The sequence below is a fragment of the Mustela nivalis genome (assembly GCF_964662115.1).
Source record: "Mustela nivalis genome assembly, chromosome: 1".
In the NCBI taxonomy this organism is placed as follows: domain Eukaryota; kingdom Metazoa; phylum Chordata; class Mammalia; order Carnivora; family Mustelidae; genus Mustela; species Mustela nivalis.
Window position 1 is genome coordinate 140686895 of NC_139020.1, and position 21320 is coordinate 140708214.

General features: G+C 38.7%; 1 protein-coding gene across 10 annotated transcripts in view; it reads right to left on the bottom strand.

Moving 5' to 3' along the window:
• The window catches only part of NEK10 (NIMA related kinase 10), a 240002-nt gene that overhangs the window by 71623 nt on the left and 147059 nt on the right, over positions 1-21320 (bottom strand). For all 10 annotated transcript variants that reach the window (XM_082687003.1, XM_082687002.1, XM_082687000.1 and 7 more), the window contains one exon: positions 12324-12537. In XM_082687003.1, the coding sequence (XP_082543129.1) occupies positions 12324-12537 (214 nt within the window). The remainder of the gene's footprint in view (positions 1-12323; positions 12538-21320) is intronic.

Sequence of the window (21320 nt, forward strand, 5' to 3'; positions counted from 1 at the left end):
AAAAAAATTAGCAGAAAAAGAGAAAAAAAATAAAAAAGAAAAAAATTAAATTAACTGCAGGACTAAAAAAATCACAGTGAGAAAGCCATGAGTTCTGTGCTTTGCTTTCTCCTCCTCTGGAATTCTGCTGCTCTTCTTGGTATTGAAACCGCACTCCTTGGTAGGTGAACTTGGTCTTGGCTGGATTTCTTGTTGATCTTCTGGGGGAGGGGCCTGGTGTAGTGATTCTCAAGTGTCTTTGCCCCAGGCGGAATTGCACCGCCCTTACCAGGGGCTGGGGTGAGTAATCCGCTCGGGTTTGCTTTCAGGAGCTTTTGTTCCCTGAGCCCTTTCCGTAGAGTTCCGAAGAGCGGGAATACAAATGGCGCCCTCTGGTCTCCGGCCTGGAGGAGCCGAGAGCCCGGGGCCCCACTCTTCTGTGCGCCCTCAGAGAACAGCGCCCAGTTACTCCCGTCTGCCTGATCTCTGGCCGCGCTCCGAGCTCTCGGAGCCTGTGGCTGGTCCAAGGTAACCCCCGAGCTGGGAGCTTACTGTTGGCTCTGTCTCTGTAGCCGGCCTTCCCATTCCAACACCTGAAAGCTCTGCAACACTCAGACACCCCCGATCCTTCTGTGACCCCGCAGGACCTGAGGCCACGCTGACCTCGCGTGGGCTTCGCCCCGGTTTAGCCTCTGGAGCGATGTCTCTCAGTGGAACAGACTCTCAAAAGTCCCGATTTTGTGCTCCGTTGCTCCGCCGCCCGCCGGGAGCCGGCCCCTCCCCCCGGGTCCATCCTCCCATCACTTTGGATTCACTTCTCCGCCTTCCTACCCTTCAGAAAGTGGTTGGTTTTCTGTTTCCAGAATTGCTGTTCTTCCTCTCTTCATTCTGCCGATGGATTTGCAGGTGTTTGCAATCTTTAGATAAGCCATCTAGCCGATCTCCTGCTAGCTGAAGTAGTCTCAGCCTGCTACTTTTCCGCCATCTTGATTCCTCGCCCTCTGAGGTGATCTTTTTTAATGGCAAACCACATTCCATGCTTTTCATGAATGACAGCACAAAGAAAACCCAAAATATGAGACAGATCATTGACTACATATTATTGTGCAAAAATGCAGTCCCTAAATTTCCAAGTATTAAAAAAAAAAAAATCAGCCAGGGGCAACCTCAGTTTATTGGGCTTCTGACTTTTGATTTCAGCTCAGGTCATGGTCTCAGGGTCCTGGGATCCAGTCCCGCATCCCCACCCAGGTTCCTCACACAGCAGGGAGTCTGCTTCTTTCTCTCTCTCCCACCTTCTCCTTGTCCTTCCCCCAACTCGCATGCTCTCTCTCATTATCTCTAAAATTAATAATAATCAATAAATAAATTAAATTAATAAATTAATAAATCTTTAAAAAGAAAATCAGCCAGTGTGACCAAGAGGGCTGAAGGGGTTCATATTGACGTTGGCCACAGCTGAGTGGTCTGACCAGTTCAGCAGGTCTAGGACCTCACCCTGGGCCACTTGATTTCGCCACTGTAGAGAGGTGGGCCACAGCAGCAAGCTTGGAGCCTGGTCCCTTACTATGGTAGCTGGGGATCTTTTAGCTTCAAAGCTGTTTGGTTGATACCTCTGTCTACTTTGTTTATGAAACCCTGAAGTATTTCCCTGCCCCTGGGCTTTTTACATCAAGTAGAAGAGCAAAATGTTAAATGAAACCAGAAAAATTGGTGTGAGAGGTGCTGAAAATAACTAAGATTTACAAATATCATATAATGAAGTAAATGTTTTCTTCAAGTTTGGATATTAGTTATTTTTCTTATTTTGAACTTCCCAACAATATTCATACAAAGCTAAATATTTTGCTTTAATATAATTAAATGCATATAATTATGACCCTGCTATTATCATGAAACTCTCTTAATTAGAACTTCTTAAAAGCACAAGAACATACTAATGAACTGTCACTAAAATGAGTAAATTAGAGGATGAATTAATTATTACAATTCAGTCTAAAATTCCACTATCAAATTTACCATGCTTGATAATGTTTCACTGCCTCCCCATAAATATCTAGCACCTGCAACAGGTTCTCTATTATTCCTAATTCAAAGATAGGTCTTCTAGAAGAAATAACACTAATAAGGATGAGGAGAAGAATAGCACCATAATCTGAAGGTATACATTATTAAAAATACAGAAGATATGGTCTATATCAACTGACTGACCAGCATTTTGTTTCAAAACTACATACTACCACAGGAAAAGAACTGAATGTGTGGGAATATTTCTGAAAGACTTTCAAAGGAAGCCAGAATCAGTTAACATATAGAAGAACCATTTAACATACAGAAGGAACCATGCACAGAGAATCATTAAGTAGTCAAGTTTAAAGGCATTCTAACTTGGATTGCTCAAAACAAGACATGAAGTTGCAGAGCCACATTGCTTAAGGTATGAAACAGTATGTTCTTAGACATGGGTGGCATCAGAGTAAGAAACTCCTCAGATTAGAACCTCGCTTACTATTTCCTTTTTAATACAGAATTACATAAGGGAAGGTCTAGTTCTTGTCAAACCACACACTTGGTACATCAAAATACCAAACCGATTAAGTGCCAATAAACAAAGAATTAAAAACCAAGGCAAAGAATCACCATCATCTTTTATCCCTCTTCCCACTTCATCCTTGACTCTCAGCAGTCGATTCACACACAGCAGCCAGCTGTATAACTTTAAAACATTATGTCACTCCTTTGCTCAAAACACATGTCACTCAAGTCTGTACCATGGACCACGGCATCCTCATCTCCCTTCCCCTACTTCCCTGTACTCCAGCCACACAGGCTTCCTTGCTGGCCTCTTAAATCTGGCAGGCATGCTCCCACCTCCGAATATTTGGACGTGCTGTTCCCTCTGCCATCAATGTTGTGCCCCCAGATGATTGCACAGCTCGCCCTTTTAACATATTCAGGTTTCTACTCAAATGTCTTGCAGGTATAGTGGCTTTCCATGACATCCCCATTTAAAACAGCCTATCTTTCCACATCTACTAATCACTATTATTTTGCCTTTATATTTTTGTCCATGGTACTTAAGTGTATATTAATTCACTTATAATTTGTCTTCCTCCACTGTGAAGATGGAGTTCTTCTCTTTACTGTTAAAAATACAGACTGGGATAGTCCTCAGAAGAGAACAGATCAATCTTGTTGAATAAGCGAAATAAAAGACTGATTTTTCAAAGTATTGCAAAGCTCTTCACCATATTAAAAAAAAAGAGTAGGAATAAAAATAGCAGCATTATTTTTCAAAGAAATTGACAAACTCATTGTAAAATTTGACAAACTCATTAGTTGGCCAAATCAAATTTGACAAAGAAGAATGAAATTGGAGTACTTATACAACCTAATTTCAAGACTTACTAAAAAGCTACCACAATCAAGATAGCATGGTATTGGCCTTAGTTACACAGATCAATGAACAGAATAGAGTTCAGAAATAAATCCACATATATAGTGTCAAAGGATTACCAACAAAGACCTGTAGTAAAACCAGTGAGCAAATATTAGAGATTTTAAGAAATGATGCTGGAAAAACTGGGTACTCATATGGAAAAAAAAATCCCAAATTTCAATATTTTCATTATTCTATGCATGAAATTAAGTCAAAATGGATCACAGACCCAAACATAAAATCTATCACAAGAAAAAATTTACAAAAATAAAAAAGAGCCAATTTTTGCAGTGTTGGGATAGACCAAGAATTCTTCAGCAGGATACAAAAAGTACTAACAATAACAAAAAACTAAATAAGTAAATTGGACTGCAACAAAATTAAAATTTAACAAAACTTCTGCTCATCAAAAAAAAAAAAAAAAGTCAAGTCATAGACTAGGAAAAAAAAAATTTGCAATACTTATATTCGCCAACAGAGTTCTATGTGGAATATATACAGAACCCCTAAAATCAACAAAAACAGACAAATAATAAAATAATGGCCAAAAATTTGAACAGATAGTTCACACACACACACACACACACACACACACACATATACAAACGTAAATGATCAATATGCATATGTAAAAGTGCTCAGCAGCCAAGGTGATCAGGAAAATCCAAACTAAAACCACAAAAAGATACCTTCCTGTGCTCTCTACAAATGTTAAAATCTAAAAGACTGACAACACCAAATGTTTACAAGAATGTGGAACAATTGAGCAACTCTCATACACTGCTCCTAAAAATGCTAACCAGTACAATTTTGGAGAACTGCTTGGTAGTTTCCTTTTGAATTAAACGTACCACTACCTTAAGACCCTGAAATTGTACTCCTAGATATTTGCCTAAGAGAAATGAAAGCATCTGCACAAGACTTATATAAGAAAATTCATAGCAGTCTTATATAAAACCCCAAATCTGGAAACAATACAGTGTTCATCAACAGGAGAATAAATTATGATATGTTCATACTACATAATACTATCGAACATTATAAACAAAGAACTATTAAACACAACATCATGGATGAATCTCAGTGATATTAGGTCACATAAACTAAAGCAGATGGTAAAGAGCACAGACCGTTTGTGATTTATATGAAGTCAAAATAAGAGGCAAAAGTAATCCGCAGTGTCAGAAATCATAAGTCTGTCCATGGGCAGGGAACCGTATGGGAAAGGGCAAGAGGGAAATTTGGGGGCTCACAGAAATGTTCTGAATCTCATTTTGGGTGCAAGTTAACCAAGTGTCAAAAGTTATTAAACTAAGTAATGAAAATTTGTACATCTTACTGTAGGTAAATTATATCTCCATAAACAATGGGGGAGTTATGGTGTGGATGTGAGAATGGTGTATGCATTTGTGCGGGAGCCTAAAAGGCATTGCTTTATTTTCTTAAACCATCACAAGTATAGAACACTGCCAAAACAAGTCATGATTTTTCCCGATACTTCTTTCACTGCATCATTATTTGTTGCATTTTCACAGCCTTGGGGGAAATTCAGTCAACAATTAACCAGACAATAAAAGCAAAGATGTTCACAAATATATTGTCCCTTTAAAATACATCATTTTCTACATGGCTTAATTTAATCTCTTAGCAGAGGATTGCAGACACACGCCTTTAGTGGCATGCTCAGAAATTGTAAATGACATATGGTATAATAAAAATAAAACAGCTCAGATAAATAAATAGCACAACAGTTTTTTAAATTTGCACTAAGAAAATGAGAATCAGGTAGTTGCATATTTGCTCAATTCCTATGTGGTCCACTTTAAAGATATTTGAGAATTTAGGATTAATATCAAATGCCTGTCAATAAAGTTTGCCAAGAACATATACAGATTGTATTAGAAAACTACAAGAAGAATTCCTTTACTTTAAGTGAAATTATAAAGGGTTGTTGGATTTAGATAATAATCCTTGTGGACAAGTACTCTAGCTGCTTCCCCCAGCCCCAAGGTAGATGGAATTTAGGATAATAATTATGTGCGCCATATTTCAGTAGTTTGACAACATGAGACTATCACAGAAGTCTTCCCTTTTGTAATTTACCAAAAACTTAGAGTACATTTCTAGGACTCACTATGGGAACATTTACTCATCATCTTAAGCATGAGATGATTTATCAAGATCAGATGTGATTTTTGAAAGATCACCTTGGTAGGCACATAGGGGATGATTAAGGGAGGGAGCTGGTTCTAGGTAACCTGAGCAGAATGGATTCGATCATTTGGAAGGTCTTTAAAGCTCGGCCTTCTTTGAGATGAAAAAGAAACTCCATCTGTGGACAGCAGGTTCAGCCCATGTCCTTAAGTTTCAACCTGCCCTTCCTGCCAGCCTACCCTATTACCTAGCCAACCCCCACAACTATATAAGATAATTCCTTCTAATAAATCTCTTCATATGTACCTTCTACTGGTTCCATTTTATACATTTTGTGTATAACTGTTCTGTACACGGCATAATATTAGCAGCCCTGGCTGCCTCCCCTTAAGTGCCAGTAGCAGTCAACGTCATTGTGATAAACAAAATGGCTCTCCCTCCACATGCATACGGTTTCTGAGGAACTTGTAGACAGTGCAGAGGTGGTCCATTGAATCACTGCTTGGGTTGAGGGGGAGACTAGAGAGACAAGAAAGTTGGATATTGCAATGACCCAATGTGAGACAATGAGAATGAGAGCTGGAAGGTTAAGATGGATTTGTCAGGCATTTCAAAAGTAGGACTGGTAAAAGATTGCTAATGAAACAGATGTAGGATTTGAGAGAGAATGAATTGAAGATGTCCAGGTTTAAATTAAGGTGATGAGGTGTAGAACATGACTGGGTTAAGGAAAGAGAATCCATTCACTGTGGGACTTGCTGAGCATGAGGTACCTATTAGACACATGGGTAAATGTCCAGCTCAAAATTTAGGTCCGTCATGAGGGAAAGGCTGGGATCAGACACATAGTTTTGGAGGCCTTCAGAAAATGGATGTGCTGTAAAACACATCCCAGTGTATTTGGCCTTCTTAGAAAACACTGTGTACTTTTCCTCCCCGAATGCTTATTCTGTTGAGACCAGACCAGAAGGCTGGGGCCTATAAACCCAAGGAAAGTCCTAGTCCTGAATGAAGAACACCTGGGCAAGAGGAGGATGTGGTAGAAGGGCAGTTTCTAGTGTGTAGATGGGGAACTGGGAAGTCTTTCTGAAGTTCAAAGAAGGAGCCAGAGAGAAGGATAGAAGATAAGAAAGCAAGTTCAAAAATCTTTGTTTTTCCTCCTCACATCCTCTCCAGCAGAGGTGAACCTTGTGAGTGAAGAAGAGCAGAGGGTTTGAGGGAACAAGTCAGGTTCAGCCAGAACAGACTGAAAGTTCCAGAGAAGCTTCATGACCATCACGACACTATATACTATATAGCTAATATGAGCATTTAGTACAAGGCCCGTGAGGGTAGAAACACTGTGTTCACTGTGGTATCCCCTGTACCTAGAATAGTACCTGACACCTAATAGGTACTCAATAAATATTTGTTGAATAGATAAGGTAGGGCTGATATTGTGCCCCCACTCCCAGTTAGTTCCCTGTGGACTATGTGGCATAGGTGGGAGTCCAAAGCTCCCATGTGCCACAATGGGAATGTAAAAAATGGATATAGCGCTCACTGGTGATCACGTCCACCAGGTTATCACTTCATGGAGGGAGCACAGAGAAGACAGCTAAACCAGGGATCCCACAGTAAGTCCCCCAAAGCCACAGGGATAGGGTCACCTCATCTGAAGTCAATGGAGGCCAAAAGAAGAAGGCAATAACACATAGAAACCCTTCCCAGTGGCGTGAAGATACCTAGGCTTCCTCCCGTATTCAGCTGCCATCTTGGGAGACAGAGATGGAGAGGAGAGCCCTTGAAATGGGAGAGAAACTTTTAGACCAAAATAGCTGATATAAGTGCTCATGCCTATATCCACCATTTTCTGCTATCAGCAGGAACAGGAGTCCAAAACAAAATGATATATGATTATGGAAGATAAAATTCCCATTTTACACAAGCAATTTTTACCCAAATTCATATGAAATGAAAAACCATGAAACTGGCCAGAGCTCACTCAAGAGAAGAGCAAGAAGAGAAGCAGAACATCAAAGCTTAAGAGTACAGGGTCGGAAGAGAGAATAAGAAAAGAGTGTTCAGAGATGTAAGATAGAAATCAGGACAGGGGGATGTGGTTGAAACCACAGGGGAAAAAATTCAAGAAGGAAATATGAATCATAAGGAAGAATTACGCTTCAATTTGATAATTTGGTTGTTAATTACTCTGGAGAAATAGAAGGTTTCAGTCCACATTACCCAGGTTCAAATCCAAACATGAGGTATGAATACCATGACTAGGTATTCCACAAACTTCTGCCATCTAGCACCAGCCTACTTTCCCAGACTTTCCAAACTATACATATCAAAATATGCATTATAAACCAGGAGATCCAACTCTCAGTCCAAGTTCTGAAACCAGAAAACTAGTTTAGTGACCTTGGAAAAGTCTCTTCTCTTGGTTTCCATTTCCTTGCCTTTTAAGTTAAAGCATAAAACAATACCATTTCTAAAATGTGATTAGTAGCCCTAAGTGTGCTAGGCTGGTATATCGGGAGCTCATGCAATTTTACTATTCTTTTCCATGCAGGAGTGACTTTCTTACCTACTTCAAGGCCAAAACTTACACCACTTGTTTTGGGAGCCTCTCTAAACTATATCAGCCAGAGATATCATTTGGTATTTACCAAGATTTCCTCCTGCATATATGTCTTGGCTTCCCAGGTAGACTGTATAAGTCACTTCACCACTGCGACCACTCCTTATAATCTTTTGTAACCTTCACAATAGCAAGCACCATGTCTTACATTCAGAGGATATTCAACAAATCTTTGTTCTTTTATTAATTATAAACTGCAAGTATTTTCAATTTTTCTTTTTGTTTTGTTCCCTGTTAGTCTTATGGATGTGAAAGTTCTCCAGGCTGAAAAAACTCATTCTACTGGTAGAAAGAAACAATCATGTAGCTTTAAAACAGAGATGGTGAAGATAATAGTACCTGTCAAATATCACTGGAAGAGAAGTGGGAAACCCTGCAAAACTCACCCTTCAAGAACTTGCTTCTTTCACTGATTACCCATCAGTCTCCCTGGCACATTCAACTCCGCTCCATTTGTACATGTAGAAATATGCGTTATTTACAAATGTTAATATTAGCTTACAGTTGGATCCACAAAATCCCACTAATCTGAATGAAATTGGAGTTTTCTATTGATTACCCACATTTTTCAGGTTGGGTTTTAACACTCATCCTTGCATTTGCTGGTGAGGATCTAAGCAGCATGCGGTTTAGAATTGTCTGCAAACTGATTTTTCTGTCTGGGATACAGATGACAACCAAAGGGCAGCTCTTCTGTGTATTTAACATGTTGCACATAATGCTAAAATGCCAATCATGATTTTGATTACTAAAATGTCACAGTACCCTCTGCAGCACAATAGACTTTTATTCTAACATATTTAAGTAAAATTTACATCTTATTTTTCTCTGCTTGGCTTTATTCTTTTTTAAAAAAAAATATTATTTATTTATTTATTTGAGAGAGAAGGAAAGCAAGTACGAGCAGGTAGAAGAGCAGAGGGAGAGGGAGAAGCAGACCCCCCACTGAGCAGGGAGCCTGACTCAGGGTTTGATCCCAGGACCGTGGGATCATGACCTGAGCTGAAGGCAGATGCTTAACCGACTGAGCCACCCAGCACCCTTAGATTTTATTCTTGACTCTGCTCTCCTCATGATCTTTATTTTGAATTATAAAAATTAGACAGCTTAATGTTCTTCGGAAAGAAAATTTTCTTCTCTTTCTTAGGGTCTAAACAACAGTACACAGGCATGAACTTTATTAGTGAAGATTTCTGTGTCCTCTTAAAATATATATTAATACCTGTCTTTACTAGACTATTGCCATAATTGATAATAAGCTAATATTTCAAAAAGTTAGTAGAATACACCCCATGACACAGGAGTCCTTAACGTTTCTTATCAATTGCTTGCTCACCCCTTAATTTGCAAAATTCCAGCAATTCACAATGGCTCTCCTTATCAGTGCTGATAATTCATAAAGTTTTACATAAGGTACCCACTAATTTCCCTTTCCTTTGACTATTGCTTATCATTGGATTGTGTAATTGTATTGTTGATATTAACTGCTCTGGGAGACATTACACCATATTTGAAATGAAATAATCATGATACTATAACAAGACTTAAGAAAAAAAGAAACATAAAATTTTATACGTATAATTTTTCCATCAGCAATGGTGTCGATGTATGTTTTTAAAAAAGAAATACTTGGTACTTAGCAAGGATAATGCCAATTAATTGCATGCTGTCTTTTGATTAAATGTAATCATATTTCTTTCTCAGTTCTTTAATAAAGCTGCACTTTTCCTTTTAACTAACATTTTATTAATCCAGAGATGAAAAATGATCAGTATACATAAAATAGTGCCAAAGGAGATGATATCTGATTGCTCTTTAAACGTAGTAATATAAACTGCTAAGAGGCAAAGCACTTCTCTATGGTCCCTATGAGACTGAATGCTCCATGAGGGCATCAAAGCTGGCTGGTAACACATGCTCAATACATACTTATTAATTGCATGAAAACCACATGTGGATTTGGCACTAATGGACCAGATAATACTGGATTAGCAAGTTGCATCAACAATTATTTTTTTAACATAATCATTGCTTACTTTATATAACTGGTGCTATCTTATAATTCTGTGCCACTTTTTCATTTGTACAGTTTATTCAAACACAAAAACTTACTTAATCCTTGTGTCTTCTGTTATAGGTAGTATGTTTCCCCTAATTTACAGATGAGTACAGAACCTCTAGAACCTCGAAACTGCCTCGACTACAGGTATCTCCCTTTGTTTAACCCAGTCATGGCGTGAGAGCTGGATTTCTACAGTTAAAATGGCTCTCCAAATACGTACTGAAATATTGATGGATGACATGATAGAGTGGTTTGGGTTTGTTTCAAAATAACCTATGGAGGGCAGGGAGTGGGTAATGGGTGGGCATTGAAACAGTATGTGATTGGCCCAAAGTAGCAAATTCTTGAAGCTGGGGGGGGGGGGGGTGGTACACGAAGCACAATTTTTATTTCTGTAAATGCATGAAATTTTCCACAGTAAGAGTTTAAAAAAAAAAAAAAAAGCTGAACAGTAAATAAATAAATAAAACAGTCATTCTCAAGGTGTTTTGCTAAAGATAAGAGAATTTTTGTGGTTAGATTTTAAACTAACTCCGCCCATCCCCACATCAGCTAAGAGAATCTAATATAAACTGACTCTTTTATATCCAACTGGAAATTGGCTAAGTAGCTTTGCAGTGCAGAACTTAATAGAAGGCCTCAAATACTTAAAATATATAGAAATGGCTAAATCTCTCGCATTTCAGTTTCCCGGGAACACTGTACTCTGAATTCAACATGACATGCATAGAATGGTGTGTTTCTCATAGCTGCCTACTTTTTACGAAGTCAGGTGGTAAAATAACAAGAAAAGTGAGCTTTAACTGGCTGTATATACGATTTAACTGTGTTCAGCAAGAGCTATAACTCCAAGTTATATGCTCCTAAACATAAACCAAGGCCTTAGATAACCACCAAGTATTGTTCTGTGAAATTACAGTTGGGCTCAGCAAGGCAATAAAGATGAGTCCCCCCCCACCCCCAAAAGAAAACTACACTGAATCTTCAACTTCCAGATTCCAAGAATGTCAGGACAAGCACACCGCACAGTAGTGCTTTCCTTTTAATAGAAACGAGTTTGATGGGAAGTTGTTATCCAAGAAATCAGAGAAAGGGAGGGAGGCAAGGAGGATGGAAGGGAGGGAAAGAGGATAGAAGGAAGGAAGGAAGGAAAAGAAATTACAGCTGTCTCTTCTTTAAAATGAACTCTTCATATTATTTTCCCAGCTAAGGTAGAATAAGGCTTTAGGGTCCTGGAAAGGAATTTGATGACCAAGTACCTTGATTAAGAATGGATGTTACGGCCCTATTTCCATTTCCTTAGATCCCATGCCCAAGAGGGAAGAAAAGAATATGTACCAGGTTGAAGGGTCCCTGACTAGATCCCCACTTGGGGGATCCCAGAGTATGAGCAAAGAATGAATCATGGGTCATGATACAACAAAAGCACATGGGGGAAAACAAGAGACAGCAACAAGAGCATCACTGACATGGTCACTCACATAGGTGGATATTTGTAGCTTTTCCCTTTTTCAAGCTCTGCTTAGAAATAAACTTAAATATCAAAATAATTTAAAGGTTATTGGCAAGAAAAATTGAAGGACATATTCTTATTTGAAGCATGGCAGCATTATTACCACCACAAATAGTGATAAAAACAACTAGACTAAAATGAAAAAATGTTAAGGCAATTATTATTTCTTCTCTGAATTAACACATAACATTTTCATCCATATTCCCCAAATCAGATTTCTGAAGAAATAAAATCTATGTATTCACTGCTATCTACACAAAGAGCATAACGTAAACTTAACAGAATTGCGAAGGGATCTATTTGATCTATTGCCAGTTTTGCAATATACAATAAATGAGGGGTGGCTCATTGGAAAGCCATTTATATTGACTTTAATTTTAATTATAAGGTCTAGAAAGGAATGCAAATATGGAACTATATAATGGTGAAATACTGCATGTAGCAATTAATATTTTCCTAACTTAAGATAATCCTTCCTTAAGACAAGCCTGAACCACTGCAGGTGACCTTATAATGGAGTACATCGTGAAGACACTGACAGCTGTGCACTTACATGACATAACAGAGCCAGCTCATGGTGACATGTGACAGCATTCCGGTTGGCTTCCATAAAGTACCTCTGTGTACGCTTCCGTTCCCGTTCCAGCTTCTTCTCCAAAGCCAGCTGGGATGTAGACAAATTGTCTAAATACTTCATCATGACGTCTGATATCATCGAGCTGACTTCTACAATATCTGGGCGGGCTTCTGCATCAGGAGTGAGGCACCTACGAGAGGACAAGCTGATTACAGCACTCTGGTCAATGTCAGGACCAAGCCATGAGTGAGGAAGATCAAGGTTAAATCCCCCACTGTGTGTCCACCGTGGTGTTCACACCCAAAACTCCTGGGATAAGATGGACATCAAGCATAGCTTGGAATCCAAGACTTCTCAAAAAGTATTTGGGAAGTTTGGGAAGCAGAGGGAGGCAGCACTGTTCTCTTTGCAGCTGGGATATCAGGCAAGGGCTACTGGCTGAGCATGAAGCCGCTCCTCAGATCTCAGGACAGGTGGATATAGTCATCTTTTCCCATGTGAACTCGTGATTTTCTATAATCACTGCCCAGCCATTGGTCAGTGAGACAAAAAGGGATCCCAAGAATGTAGGGCCTGATACACCAAATGGAAGGTAGGTTCTTAGAGAGTCACAACTCGTTGGCCTTTACTAGCTGGGTAGCAGCAATATCAACCCAACTTGATTAGTGTGTGTCTTACAAAACCTGAGTCATAAAAATAAAATGCAATGCAGTTACTTAAGTGTTTAAGATGTTTGTAATAATTTTTTTTAAGATTTTATTTATTTTGACAGACAAAAATCACAGGGAGGCAGAGAGGCAGAGAGAGAGAAAAGGAAGCAGGCTCCCTGTTGAGCAGAGAGCCCGACGCGGGGCTCGATCCCTGGACCCTGGGATCATGACCTGAGCCGAAGGCAGAGGCTTTAAACCACTGAGCCACCCAGGTGCCCCTGTAATAATTTTTTAAAGTAACTAATTGGACACGTTTCATGCTAATATTTTCTGTGATTTGGAGGTAGGAAATGGCAATCAGCTTACTAGAGGGAACATTATTTATCGTCCAGGTAAATACTAATAGAAAGCTATTCTAGACACAATGGGATCAATTACCAAGATCATTGTTAGCATGTTTTAAGTACTTCAGGCATTTGCTATAATATTTTGTCTATTTCTAAAATTTATTATTTTTTTTTAGATTTTACTTATTTGAAAGAGCAAGAGCTCGCCCATGAGAGAATGAGAGAAAGAGAGCGCATGTGCACAAGTGGAGGAGGGGAGCAGAGGGAAAGAGAAGCAGACTCCTCACTGAGCAGAGAGTTGCACACAGGGCTTGACTCCAGGACCCCGGGATCGTGACCTGAGCTGAAGACAGATGCTTAACCAGCGGAGCCACCCAGGCACAGCGATATTTTGTCTATTTTTCAAATTCAAAATCTCTAACTTCACTGAAGTCATGTTGCTTCTTAATGAACTTGAACTTATTTGGACTTTGAAAAAAAGATCTAATTTTCACTTTTTGTATTTGACTTAGTGACCTATAGTTCACACAACTTTCACCTACACTGACGTCTCCAGGAAAGATTTGAGAACTATTCATCACAGAAGTCAAAATAAGACTCTAACTTGTTAATTTGCTGATTACTCTTTGCTTTTTACTTGATTATGAGTAAAATATACAGATCTTAGACATTATCATCTCATGCTTAATCTTTATGTTATTTCTCTCTAAGGCAGTGGGCTTGCACTATGGTTATGAGAAGTACTTACCCATCTGCTGAATTCATATTTAATGAAGTTCAGTCTATGCATTTATAACAAAGAAAGACAAGGCCAGCTACATAATTTTGGGGGTACCCAGTAGAAAATGAAAGTGTGGGACTCCAGCCCAGAGTGAGGAAGTTAGTCTCCCCTCCCATAGACCAGTGTCCTAAATCATGGTAGACAGGAGCCTCCCAAGTGATTGCAAACTCCTTGCCATCATGATACCCTTGGTACCTGGACTGGAGGTGGGCAAGAGGCCCCACTAAGCCCCCCACTGAGTGCACCCTAGTGCTACCAGCCTGGTTAAAGATGGCTTCCTTTTTGCTTCACCTCAAGATTCAGCAGGATACATACTGCACCCTGATTCTCTCCTTGTCTGCATTCACAAACCCATAGGGAGGACAGTAAAGATGGAACACAGGCCTTCCCTGGTGACAGACCCAATCACCATACCAGCGAGAGAACAGTAGCAATGATGGGACAGGGTCAGGGAGATGGAGCTGGAGGCCAGGCAGGGGCCACGGGGCCAGGAGCAGATGGTTGAGAATCTATGTCAGAGAGGTAAGAAGTTGAAGGGACTTCACAGTAACTGAGACTTCCAAGCTCCAAACATACATGCTTCTTGTATCATCAGACTTCATTTCCAAAACACAAAATATAAGAATTTCATGACTTTGAATACAGAATCTTAACCCCTAAGCACATGACTGTTTTGAGTATGGGAGCCCTGAGCACTGGTCATAGCACGTGAAGTTGAACGTCTGTGCCCGTGACATATTTGTATTCAAATTTATTATTTTAGTTCACAATCATGAAAGAAGCTAAAATGTTGAATTTCACCTTCTAATTAAATGGGTTTCTTCATCTACCCTCACTTAATTAGCAAAAGTAATTAAAGCTGATAAAAATGGTTGGTTGACCTAGCGTTGGTTATGACTGCCATGGGAGGGGGAAAAAAACAACCACAACCAGCAAATAAGCCTTTCATTAGTGCAATGGACTAAAGTCTTAGTCTGCAGATATTTAAACTGATTAAAGATAATATTAGCATTTGGCAATAATATCTGCCCTTTTCCAGATCCCTTCCCTATCTGCTTGCCAAAAATTTACTTTTTTCCAAGTCTCCATTAGGAAGACTAATCAACCTCAAATGACTTATCAACCCTTTTTTGTATATCCTCATTACATTTAAGTACTTAAACTACTATAATATTGTATTACAATGATCCATTTCACCACTAGAAACCAGAAATTTCTTGAGAGGACAGACATATGTCCCCTTCACCGTGATTCTTCAACATGTGAAATGGACTCTGTGTCCTATAGGTACTCAGCAAATGAATGAATGAATGAATGAATGAACGAACTTGGGATAACATCTAAGAATTTATCTGTCCCATGGGGAGCGCCTGGGTGGCTCAGTGGGTTAAAGCCTCTGCCTTCGGCTCAATTCATGATCTCAGGATACTGGGATCAAGCCCTACATCAGACTCTCTGCTCAGTGGGGAGCCTGCTTCCCTTCCTCTCTCTGCCTGCCTCTCTCTCTACTTGTGATCTCTTTCTGTCAAATGGATAAAAAAAATCTTTAAAAAAAAAAAAAAGAATTTATCTGTCGCAAAAGATACACCCCAAATATTTGGCCACAAACTTTTCCAGGAACATCTCTTTCCATAAGTTCTAATTTAGCCTCAATTCTCTGAAATACATCCCTGCTTAGATATTTCAGAGATAAGGAGAGAGAGGGAACACAGCAGGTGGAATGGGAGAGGGACAAGCAGTCTCCCCCCCAATAGCAAGAAGCCCAGCATGGGGCTAGATCCCAGGACCTGGGATCATGACATGAACCAAAGGCAGACGTTTAACGACTGAGCCCCCCAGGCACCCCAAGCAAATACTAACAGATCTTAGAGGAGAAAAAAACAATACAGAATAGTGGAGGGCTTCAGGACCCTATCAGCAATGGATATAGGTCACCCAGACAAAAAAATCATCAAAGAAACACTGGAATTAACAACACTTCAAACCAAATGAACTGATATATATATATATATATATATATATATATATGACAGACCTGTGACAGACCCAATCACCATACCAGCGAGAGAACAGTAGCAATGATGGGACAGGGTCAGGGAGATGGAGCTGGAGGCCAGGCAGGGGCCACGGGGCCAGGAGCAGATGGTTGAGAATCTATGTCAGAGAGGTAAGAAGTTGAAGGGACTTCACAGTAACTGAGACTTCCAAGCTCCAAACATACATGCTTCTTGTATCATCAGACTTCATTTCCAAAACACAAAATATAAGAATTTCATGACTTTGAATACAGAATCTTAACCCCTAAGCACATGACTGTTTTGAGTATGGGAGCCCTGAGCACTGGTCATAGCACGTGAAGCTGAACGTCTGTGCCAGTGACATATCTCTATCTATCTATCTATCTATCTATAGATAGATATAGATATAGATAGATAGATAGATAGATAGATATATCTCAAACATTCTATCTATATCTATCTATCTATCTCTATCTATCTATATATAAAACATTCTATCCAATAGCAGCAGAATACACATTTTTATTAAGCACTCATGGAATATTTTCCAGAACAGATCACATGAGAGTCCATGAAACTAATTTCAGCAAATTTAAGAAGACTGACATCATACCAACTATCTTCTCTATTACAATGATGTGAAATTAGAAATCAACAAAAGGAAAATAAGAAGAGTTTAAATTTGTGGAAACTAAACAATGCATTTCTAAATAGCTTATGGGTCAAAGAAAAAATCAGTAGGGAAGTAAAGAATTCCTTGAAACAAATAAAAAATGGAAAATGTAACATATCAAATTTTGTGGGCTGCAGCAAAAGCTGTTCTAAGAGCCCATAGCAATAAACACATATATTCAGAAATTAGAAAGATCTCAAATAAACAACCTAACTTTAGACTTCAAGGAACTAGAAAGAGAGAAACAAATTAAACTCAAAATTAGGAGAGAGAAGGAAATAATAACAGTGTATAAATAAATTAAGTAAATTAAGTAAAGTCCAGAAAAGCAATAGGAAGAATCAATGAACTAAAAGCTGGTGCTTTGAAAAAACAAATGGACAAATCTTTAGATAAGCTAAGGAAAAAGAGAGAAGACTCAAATTTAGAAATGAAAAAGGAGGCATCACAGCTGATACTACAAAAATATAGACAAGAAATTGATAAAATTGTGTGTCTCTAGAGACCCACAATCTACCAAGACTGAATCAGGAAAAATAGAAAATCTGGACACACCAATTGTGACTCAAGAGATTGAGTCAGTAGAACTCGCAACACAGGACACTCCAAGGCCAGAGAGCTTCACTGGTTAATTCTACCAAACATTCAAAGATGAATTAACACCAGTTCTCACAAGACTCTTTAAAAATATTGAGGAGAAGGGAACACTTCCAAACTCATTTACAAAACCAGCATTGTCTTGATACCAAAACCAGATAAAGACACCACGAGAAGAGAAAATTACAAACAAATAGTCCTGATGAATATAGATGCAAAATTCTCAACCAAATATTAGGAAACAAAATTCAAGAATGCATTAAAAGGATTAAGCACTATAACCAAGTGGGATTTATCCCTGGGCTATAGGAGGAGTCAACACACACAAACATGTAATCTGTCACATTAGAAAAATGAGAAATTAAAACTATATGATCATCTCAATACATACAGGAAAAATATTTGACAAAATACAAAATCCCTTTATGATAAAAAAAAAAAAACCCTTTACAGATTGGGTTAGAAGGAACATATCTCAAAATGAAAAAGTCGAAATATGACAAACCCACAGGTCACATTATACTGAATGGAGAAAAATTGAAAGTGTTTCCTCTGAGATCACGAGCAAGACAAGGTTCCCTACTCTCATCATTCCTATTCAGTATAGAATTGGAAAAGTCTTAACTAGAGCGAAACAAAGAAATAAGGATCTCTCAAAGGATCTCTCTGTAGATTTCAAAGGATCTACAGACTTAATGCAATTCCCATAAAAATACCAAAGACATTCTTCACAGAAATAGTAGAAACAATCCTAATATTTGTGTGGAACCACAAAGGACCCTGAATAGCCAAAGCAATCCTGAGAAAAAAAGACTAAAGCTGGAGGTATCACAATTCCTGATTTTAAACTATACTACAAAACCATACTAATAAAAACACTACGGTACTGGCACAAAAGCAGATCCATAGACCAATGGAAGGGCATAGAGGGCCCAAAACTAAATCCCAGCATATCCAGTCAATGAATATTTGACAATGAAAAGAAGAACAACCACTGGGGGAAAGACAGTCTCTTCAACAAACAGAGCTGGGAAAACTGAAGTATATGCAAAACAAAGCAAGTGGCCTCTGTCTCACACCACCCACAAAAATTAACTCAAAATCCATCAGAGACTTAAACCTAAGACTTGATATCATAAAACTCTTGGCTCAGTGGGTTAAACCCTCTGCCTTCCGCTCGGGTCTCAGGGTCCTGGGATCCAGCCCCACATCCAGCTCTCTGCTCAGTGGAAAGCCTGCTTCCCCACCCGCCCCTCTGCCTGCCTCTCTGCCTACTTGTGATCTCTGTCAAGTAAATTAAAAAATAATAATAATAATAATCTTAAAAGAAGAAAGGGGAGGAAGAAGCTTCCTGATATTGGTCTTGGCAATGAGTTTTTGAACGTGATACGTGATGCCAAAAGCACAAACAATGAAAGAAAGAAACAACAAATGGGACTACATCAAACTCAAAAGCTTCGGCACAGCTTTTGCTACTCAGTTAACAAAATGAAACAGCAGCCTATGGAGCAGAGAAAATTTTTACAAACCACATATCAGAGCAGGGGTTACTATCCAAAACACATAAAGAACTAAACACAATTTAGTAACACTTAAACAAATAATTTGATTAAAAATGGGCCAAACAAAATAGATATATAGATATTTTTCCAAAGGGGACTTCAAAATGGCCAAAAGGCACATGAAAAGATGCTCAACATCACTAATCATCAAGATGATGCAAACAGGGGCACATAAGTGGCTGCTGGTTAAGTAGCTGACTCTTGTTCTTGGCTCAGGTCATGATGTCACGGTCACGAGATCAAGCCCTGCGTTGGTCTCAGCACTCTGCGTGGAGTTTGCCTCAGATTCTCTCTCCCTCTCTCTTAAGCCCGCTCTCTCTCTCAAATAAATAAATCTTAAAAAAAAAAAAAAAAGATGCAAGTAAAAACCACAATGAACTAATACCTTACACCTGTTAGGATGGCTATCATCAAAAGGAAAAGAGATAACAGATGATCGTGAAGATATGGTGAAAAGCGGATCTACACACATTGCTGGTGAGAATGTAAACTGGTCCAACCACTATGAAAACCAATACGGAGATGCCTTTAAAATATTAAAAAATAGATCTACCATATGACCCAGCAATTCTGCTTCTGGGATACACCCAACAGCAAAGAAAACAGAATTTTAAAGGTTTTATTTATTTATTTGTCATAGAGAGAGAAGCGAGAGAAAGCACAGGGAGACAGAGTGGCAGGCAGAGGCAGATGGAGAAGCAGGCTCCCCACCAAGCAAGGAGCCCGATGTGGGACTCGATCCCAGGACGCTGGGATCATGACCTGAGCCGAAGGCAGCCGCTCAACCAACTGAGCCACCCAGGCGTCCCAGAAAACAGAATTTTAATGAGGTATCTGCATTCCCATGTTTATCGCAGCATTATACACAACAGCCAAGATATGGAAACCCAAATACCCATTCTCATATGAATGAATAAAAAAGAGGTGGCACATATATACAAGGGGATATTACCAGCCAGGAGAAAGGAAGATAGATTCCCATTTTTGACAACATACATGGAACTCCAGCACATTGTGTTAAGTGAGGTAAGTCAGAGAAAGACAAGTACTGTATGACAACACTTATATGGAATCTAGAAAAATCAGACCTATAAAAAAAAAATAGAAAACAAATCGTGGTTACCAGGACATGAGCATTGGGGGGATAAGAATGATGGTGTCTAAGGGTACAAACTTGTAATGAGTCGTAAACAAACAATGGAAATATAATGCACTGAATAATTAATACAGCCAATGATATTGTAATATAATTATGTAATGTGATGAATATTGCTTCATTGGCAATCATATTACAATATATAAATATATCAAAGTGAAACACTGTACACCATAAATTTACAAAATGGAACATGTTAAATCTACTTTGGGGAAATTTTTTTAAAAAGAGAAAACCAAAGAACTGAAGGTTGGGTGAAAAATGTAAAGATCCACTTGTCCTTAGAACTAGCCGAAAACATTAACTGTGCTAGTCATGGTAACTGCCTCTGAAACAAAGCACAAGACCGCTTCTGCAACCAGGCACAGATAAAGAGATGTAAGGCAATTGGAAGATTTTGTGCATAAAAGGAAATATTCTTCTCTTTTAGAAAGTAAACAGGCAATATTCTCTGAACAGGGTACTGGAAGGTAAAAATAGTAATGCTGGTACTGGGCAGAGCAACAAAATGGATTTATTTTCTGCCCCCAGACTCTTCAGGGTTGCTAAGTTATTCTCCCAGTGTAAAAACCTGCTAGGAATGAAAAGTTCCAGTGACAGAATGTGCTGATATACCACATGAACAAACAAGAAAAAGGAAAGATTGCGTGTGAGACACACAACTGCATGCGCTCTACTCAAGACAGGGTATAGAAGGTGAAAATGAGAAGATGGAAAAGCAGAACAAGCAAGAAGATCATGTAACTGGAAACAGCAGGTGTGAAATTAAAAATGAGTCTCGTGAACTCGCCCATCGATGGCTGTCTTGCATTTCAAAGGCTCTATCATGTTATCATTTTGCTGAGTCATAAATGACCATTAAAACTACTTTTGCCTTTATGTATTTCTTGCATTGATTTTCTGAAGAAAACAGGAAACTAAGAAAATAGACGATTAAATTTGCTCTCTTATTCTTTTGGAAATTAATTTTTAAAGATTAAAAATCCAAAGCAAATTAAATATGTAATTGCATAAAATTCATGACTGAATTTTATTTTATGTCAAATTTTCTAAAGATAAAACTTTGTGATGTGAACCCAGACAATGAGTCTTGAATAACCTTAAGTGAAAACCACATCTGCTATAGAATGCATAGTTATCTTCATGTATAATCAGTTATAAAATTAAAATAAAATTGTTAGTTCTTACT